Source organism: Limulus polyphemus, unplaced genomic scaffold (assembly GCF_000517525.1).
Source record: "Limulus polyphemus unplaced genomic scaffold, Limulus_polyphemus-2.1.2 Scaffold2712, whole genome shotgun sequence".
In the NCBI taxonomy this organism is placed as follows: domain Eukaryota; kingdom Metazoa; phylum Arthropoda; class Merostomata; order Xiphosura; family Limulidae; genus Limulus; species Limulus polyphemus.
In genome coordinates, this window is record NW_013668322.1 from 149,833 (window position 1) to 158,262 (window position 8,430).

Below are 8,430 nucleotides of genomic sequence, written 5' to 3' on the forward strand. Positions count from 1 at the left end.
AGGTTATAACTTCATTGTATAGGTCACTGGTTATCACACATTTGGAATATTGTATTAAGTCTTGGGCTCCTTACCTTAGGAAAGGGTTCAGAGAAGGGTTACTAGAATGGTACCTGGAATGGAGGGGTTGTCATACGAGAAGAGATTGAAATCTCTAAAATTGTTTCCTTTTGAAAAAAAGAAGAGTAGAATTAGAGGGCATCTGACTGAGGTATTTAAATTGTAAATGGAATTCATAATGTTCATTCATCATCTTTTTTTATACTTAACATTGAGAATAATAGGACTAGGGGACACAAATATCAATTTTGGCAGGGTAAGAGTCATATTCAGCTAAGTCAGTTTAATTTTCCTAAAAGGTGGTTGGCCTATGGAACAGGTTGCCTTCAGATGGAGGCAGTGAGTTTAAGAGAAAGCTTGAAGCTTGATAACTATATCAATGATAAAGGATGGCTATGAGAGATTTATATATTTATTTTCCTCATCTAATAGTTCTAGGTTAGAGGATGGAACAGCCTAGATGGACCAACAGGTCCCTAAACATTATGTTATGTTAAATTCATTCAGGCAGACATACACAGAACTTGATGCTGGAGATATATATTTTTATATTAATATGAAGGCAAATTATTCATTCAATAGAAGCCAGGATGCATAACACATTAAGATTGTACTCAGTTATTTTTGTCATAGGTTTACATTTTCAGTTTAAGTTCTAAAAAATAATGTTAATGTATAAAAATACTACATATTTATCCTAAATTACATAATGCACTTGCCTACTTGCATATAATTTTTTACATTTTAAACCAAAGACCCAGAAAACTGTGGAATTATTTTCTATTTTCATTTTCCAGCTGTGATGCTGAAAGTGAACAGAAACTTTGATTTGAAAGTGAAATCAGGAGATATGCCATAGTTTGTACAGAAAATAATAACATCTATATTGCAAATTATCCCTTTGCCTAATGGAATCCCTACACATTCTAATAATTATATATTAACTGGGAGATTTAACCACTCCCTTTTTCTGTCAGTGTCATGGTGTCAGTTCTTTACATAGTGTTTTAATTTAACACTAATATTAATAATAAAAATTTCCCCTGAAGAAGAAAGATCCATTTTTCTAAAGCGCTCGGGTTATAGGCTTTTTATTCAATGATAAAAAGTAATATCGTGGGTTTATGCAGCCACAGAAAGTCACTGAGTCGGTGCTTACTAAACTGGAAACATTACAATTTAGTTATTATTTACATTTAAGTCTAACTCTAAGCCTATTCAATATACCTATAAATCTATAGTATAATGCAATATACATACCCCAACGGTTACGAACGGTATAAAATTAAAAACACGTTATTTTAAACAAAATAATGTCAAATACTGTTCGAATTCAATTTCTGTTTCCTATCATAGTATCGACTGTAGGTAAACATAAAATGTTAAGCCTAACTAAAAAAAAAAGAAGAAAAACATACCTTACAATTACCTGTTGTTTTATCTTCTTCACAGTAATTAATGGGTGCTAAACCTGGTAAATAAAACTGGTGAGAACTTCTTATGAAAAGAAAATTAAATGTTATTGTGTATACAAATATACGTTGACACATGGTCATGAAACTTGTAATTTCACGTTATAATTTATAACCTCTCCTTTCTTCTAACCTAGTCTAGACTATGCAGTACTAATCACTACGTTTACGCGAAATCAGAGTGTGAGCGATTGGTTATCTCTCGCGAGAGCCGAATTATACAACTTAAATTATGAGTTTGAAGTTAAGCGCAGAGTTACAAAATCATAACACTGGATTATCTGTGCTGTGCTCACTACGGGTATCGAAACCCGATATTTAGCAAAATCATGACAGTCTGTCTAACAGTGTTAAATGAAACAAATTAGCGTATCAAGAGCACTATTACTTATTTATCAGAAGTTAAAAGATTTCCTTTTGATGATTTGTTTGACACTTGAGAACAAGAAAGGTTGAGATATACATACTTATTGCTTGCTACACCAACAAAAAAAATGCTATATTGACATTTTATGACTCTTTACAGAGTCTTTTAGTTTAAATGTATATATATATATATACAGGGATGTCGGTCGTAACTTAATTAAACTTATATCTTCTTAATTTATAAGCAATAAAGTGAGACCAGAATATCTATATCTATTTATATATATACAGAAAGTATAAAGTAAGTAGTTTGATCTTATATCGGAAGTTGATCTTAATGATAGTAGTAAAAATAGATGTAAAAGGTAAGGTAGCAATCTATGTTTGCGGTGTCAGCTTCAAGGTATTTATTGTTGTTGTTTACTGTACGGTAAAAGCCATGTATTCTATTAACCTAGCGGGTGTCCCGCAAATAGGTTGTAGATGATTTTCTTTCCTGTGATTTCAACATCATGCTCGTTTCCATCCATCCAATGCAACCCGGTACCTACTGCGCATGTGTTAGCTGCTAAGCAACAGGAAAGTGCATCACCCTAAACAAAAGTGCGTGTGGTATGTTTCGCGAACATAGAAAAATATAAATAATATCATTCTGGATTTATCTATATGAAAGACGCATTATATATATAACCTTTATTGTCTTTGAACGAATAGTTAAAATAAAATAAATAAATACAGCAATAATAATTAAAATAAAATAACCCTGGAATTTTTTGAAATATTGCTAATTTTCAGTATTCTATTTCTAATTTTAATTCCACCTATCAGGTAATGCACCATTAAAATTTATCAAACCCATCTCTTAATAAGAAGAACTTGAAAAATTAACTGATCAGATATCTCTTCATACTTTATTAAATACTCTTATTTTTCATCGTCATATGCAAGTCAATTATTTATACCAAATCAACAATTAAGTAACAGTCAAATCCATTTCAAAGTATGACTAATGTATCCCAAAGTTATGTTTACTGTACCACTGTATGCGTGAAAGAATAGCTGCAGACATTGACAATTCAATTAAGTGGTGTCATTAGGACTCCGTATGTTTTTCAAGCAACCATACTGCAACATTAACTATTGACAAAATAAATTTTCAAACGAATAAGCAAAGTCCTTTCCATCATGTGGTATGTATGAAAATGTGAATTTTTGGACTTCACGCGCCCTCTGTATTCATCAATAACTATCGTGTACAAAAGAAAAAAATGGCTGCATTCAGACCCCTTCTCTTTCTGTCTTCCCCTAATGAGTTGCACTATATGGAAGGTCCTCAACACTTAATTATTGAATCACATGAGTCTAGGCTGGGAGAGAAAATGTAAGTACATGCCATGACCTTTTTGGTAAATCAAACGTGTCCATGATAAGTCATTACTGAAAACACCTGATGATTTTTTAAACAACAATAGTAATACCATTTGTTACAGGCGTCGCACTGTGTCATAAAATGTTTAAGGTCATCATTGTGCTCTTTATCCCAATCGTGGGGGGGGTGGGAGAAGCGAAAAAATCTACACAGATTTGAATTCAGATCTCTTATCTACAGACCATCTTACTTCTAGATGTGATATTTTAAAATAGTATTTCAATGAACAGGTACGTTGTTAGGGTAAAATCCAGGATTTTTTATAAGGTGGGGATTGTTCTGCCACTTGTAACTTTGTCAGCCATCGGAAAAGGAGATCCTCCATCTGGATCCGTCTCTGATTATTATTACCACAATAAAAGGAGATTCAAATAGGTTTGCTTAGCAGAATGGTAGTTAAGAATTACTGAAATGTGAAATAAAGAGAACGATACAAATGTTTTATAATAACATATATTTATTACTACAAATAAAAAACAAATGCTACAAATATACATGAAACATGATGAGTAGTATGAGAAAATATATATTACAAACACTATTTTGTTTAGATCGACTATTATGACTTGTAACAAACTAAACAATTATTTAGATTCAAAGTAAACAAGGATTTAGTTTGTGACTTTATGGTAGCTGCCAATAATAAATTTCCCCTTTATTCTAAATTATCGTCATTCTGCTTTAATTTGACACCAAACTGGAGTTTTAAATCATGGTCGAGTGTACAGTTCATGCGACCAAAGAACCATAGTCCAAAGTCCAAACAACAGCCAATGCCAGTACACGTGCGGGCACAAGATAACATGTAAAACATAAACGCTTTAATGATATAGAAATAAAAATGGTCGAGTTTTGTAGCAATAAATAAATATATAATATGCACGATAATCACTTGCCAAACCTGGGACTTTACGCAATTAAATACAAATCATTAAATGATTTTAAAATGCAGGAACTAGATGGATGCAAACATAAAAACTCTTTAATATAATACTTAAATAATATCTAGCAAAACTCGGGTATTATAATACTGAACATTTTACAATGCCAAAAACACCCATTGTACACGAAAAAAAAAAAAATTCAATACAAACCAATCATCAACATATAGTACAGCAGCCAACCTCACATATACACGTTAAATAGATATAGATAAAGATAATATTATAAATTCTTTAAAAAATCAGGATAGAACGGCCGAAATCCAAATTATAACTTGTAATAAACAAAACAAAGAAAATAATTTACAAATGAATTAAAACCAAGTAATGAGAATAATTAACAAGAAAATTACAATAAAATGAGGACGAATGAATAATATTCAAGCGAAACAAAGTAAAATTCTACCGTGGATACTAAAAATTCTAGTCAATGATTGTATTTAGAATGTTTAAACAAAGCTACACAGAAGATATTTGTTGATAATCATTCCTTATTTTAAGATGATAGACATATAGGAAGGTAGCTGGTTAATAGCACACACCGCCAACTCTTGGGCTATTCTTGCTTGATAGAATAGTAGAACTTGAACATCACTCTTATACGCACTGATGACCTCAAAGCAAGGAACATCATTTTTTGGCAGTGGGACGTGAACCATCAATCCTCGTATTCACAATCAGGATATCCTAACTTCTAGGTCTAGAAAAAAAAGAGAAACAGACTATAATATCAAATCAATATAAAGGCAAGTGATAAATAATGTTAAATGTAAGTAACTGAATTATGTAGAAACTTAAAATTAATTAATGCCATAAATTTGTATGGGAAAGTCCTGCAGTTGAGAGATTATTCTAGTACTGCTGTTGTTTATAATAGCTTTCACGATCCAGAAGTATCGTTGCAGATAGAGTTACTATTGATTTTCTGTAATCAGTCTTGACAGTAAATATGTTTTCACTGCTTGCCCCTGGTGTTTGCCCTACACCAATGTGTCTGTATGGCAGTGTATATTATTCACAGCATGGTTTATGATCCAGTTATTCAGTAAACCAACAACTAGAAAATAGTTTCGGACTCTTACTTTTCCAACTGTCAGCGGTATTTCATGATTGGGTGTATATACAGTAAATCATACGATAGTCATTTGATTATTGTGTAGTTAGGATGATCATTTGATTGAAACAAACTATTGAATGACGTTTCGTGGTAAGATGTCATCAGGACATCACGTGATAACCACATGATTATTGTTGTACATTCAAGACGGTTGGTTATTTGAAAAATAGACAACTGAAATGGTGTTCTGATCCTTACTTTCTATGAGATTTGGCAATATTTGGTAATAAGTCTTTGATTTGATATTTTGCAATAATCACTCAATCTATTTTGCTTAATTGTAGCATTATTTCTACGGAACAGACCACGTAAAACTCATTAGATACACAGTTAGGACAGTTGAAATTGTTAGATAAAATGGCGGTTAGAATCACCTGTTGATCATGACTAGGAATTCTGAAAAGACTTTTCAACCCTCCTTGCCTTCCTAGTACTCAGGTTACGTTTTATAATGAATGTTGGTGAACACGTACTGGTACAAACCTCATTGGGGAATTCACAATCTTACACATAATTCGACGTTTGTATTTGTATCACATAAAATTGCATCTGATATCCTGGTTTGTATATACTATTCTTACTAAGGTGCAGTAACTGAATTGTGCTTTAACTCTAATAAAAAAATGAACATAATCTGTACGAATCAGCCAAAATGATTTATTTTCTAAGTTATTTCCGTGTTTATCTAATGCAATAGATGTTTGATGACTCTTATATGGCACTTGAAAAGGCATGGCGATTCAGTCAGATTGTTATGTTATGATGACAAAAGTAATTATGATGTCATCCCTTGTGCACCTTTTTTTTATAGTAATTGTGTACAGCATGTATTTCGGAGTTGACGACACAAATTGTGATATGGGTGGATGTTTTCAGCAACATAGACTTTTTGTGAGATCATTTGAGTTGGAGTAAGTCTAACTCTTTATGTGGTGCTTGAGGTGTAATAGATAATATGTGCTCATCGGTAGTGCATTTGACACTCTCATAGGTCGCTGTAGATGCCATGTTGGCTACTGATTGTTGACAACATGTACGAGAGCACAATCCTGTTTTCCAATTATTTATATTGACGCAGTTCGTGTACAAATTGGATGGTCAGTTGATTGGAACTGAATTGATTCATTTTCAAACCACTGAATGGTGATTCGTAGTAAGATGCCATCAAGACATCACGTGATAACCACATGATTATTGTTGTACATTCAAGACGGTTGGTTATTGATCATGACCAGGACTTCTGAACGGACTTTCCTAGTACTCGGGTTACGTTTTATAAATAATTTTAGTAGACATGTGCTAGGATAAACTTCCTGTTATTGACTATTAAGGTGATAGTCCAACAAAACACATATACAAGAGCGCAATATTTAAGGCAATAAAAATTTACTTAGAATATTGAGATGTGGTAAAGATGATAGATATTAACTTAAACCACATTAAGAGATAAACATGACGTGTGTTATTTGGTTTCAAACAGAAGTATTGATAAGCATGTGGTTTCTCACTAAGAGAAATGTATAGAATTAATTGCTTTAGAGCAGTGGTTGAGTAACGTACCCCTAGTTAATTTTCAACATTATCACGTACCTCTCTCACCCCACCACACACACAAACTCCCCTCATCCTACTTGCATTTAATGACCAAGCTATCTTAAATAACAAAATAACTATCACACACAGAACAAAGGGTATACCAATTAAATATATGTACCACCTGGAAGTAATTTTGTACTACCGGTTAAGAACCATTGCTTTAGAGCCTATACCACACCAGGCAACAGAGACATAGTGACCCATCGTTTTCACCAGTGCTAGTGAAGGAATGAATATCTTTCAGTTTTGGTATCTGAAGTGAAATTACAATTTGTGATTCAAAATGAAATATAACTTAGTGTATTTATTGTTGTTGAGCAACTTTGATTCATAAATATGTTTGATTGGTGTATACGAAATATTTGCAAATTTTGTAGCATATTTAGGTGGAGTGACATCTGGCTGATAATTTCAAATAACCACAAAATGAGATAAAACTAATCTCTTTGCCTAACAGTTGAATGTTTAACGCAAAACTGGTCACTCCTTATTTTATGTTGTGAATTCTCATTGGCTGCTCTGATAAGAATGCTTTCTTAAACGTCTGTACAGTCAAGACAATATATATATATATATATTACAACTTATCACTTTTCGTAAAATTTTTAACATTGTTTTATCATACTTGGTTATAATTTCAGATATATATATATTTACCGTTGGGAAATAGAAGAACAAAATATAAAATTCATTATAAAGATGATAATCCACCAAAATATATTATAACCGATATTATACAAGGATTTAGATCACTATTGATTCCACTATTTTCACGCATGAATGTAAAGTTGTTTAATAATTTGGGCATTTAAATTTTGAGTAGAAGGTGATTCATCAAATGGTTCGAATCGGTCTACCATAACTCAAAAACCAATTGAAATGGTAACTTAGAAAACATAAGGACAAATCAGTTCAAAGATACAATTTACATCAAACTGAGTGCTACAAGATTAATTTGTTATAGAACACTATCTGAATGTTAATAAAATTACAATAATTAAACATACCAATTAAACAGTGCACATTCACGAAATAATGTTAAAACTTACAAAATTTTTACCTAAGAGTGCAAAGTGAAACGTTGACTTCCGCTGTTTCAATTGAAAGTTATAACTTTCTTATACTGAAAATGTATTTCTGATACAGTACATTACCTCCCACATAAATAGCTATTCTCGTTTAGTGCTGACCTATGTATCCTAAAGTAATTTTTCCATATGCCACAAGCCTTGAATCTCCTACAACTGGAATTGACTGATTCAAATGAGTCTTGCATGCAAAATCATCATGCGACACACCTCCACCAATAAGAGTGCAACATACAAACGAAACATATTGTTACGACAGCGGAAGTCACGTGACGCTGCTGCGCGTTAGCGCTGGTGGCTTGCGCGATGAGTTTCTCGAATTATGGAGGAAGTCCGAGTGTGATCGACATACCCTCTTCGT

General features: G+C 32.5%; 1 protein-coding gene across 1 annotated transcript in view; it reads right to left on the reverse strand.

Moving 5' to 3' along the window:
- LOC106467703 (transmembrane 9 superfamily member 2-like) overlaps nucleotides 1-1,831 on the reverse strand; it is a 58,755-nt gene extending 56,924 nt beyond the window's left edge. The window contains exon 1 of the mRNA XM_013928080.2: nucleotides 1,479-1,831. Coding sequence (XP_013783534.1) covers nucleotides 1,479-1,616 — 138 coding nt within the window. The 5' untranslated portion in view covers nucleotides 1,617-1,831. The remainder of the gene's footprint in view (nucleotides 1-1,478) is intronic.
- Nucleotides 1,832-8,430: the final 6,599 nt, after the last annotated feature.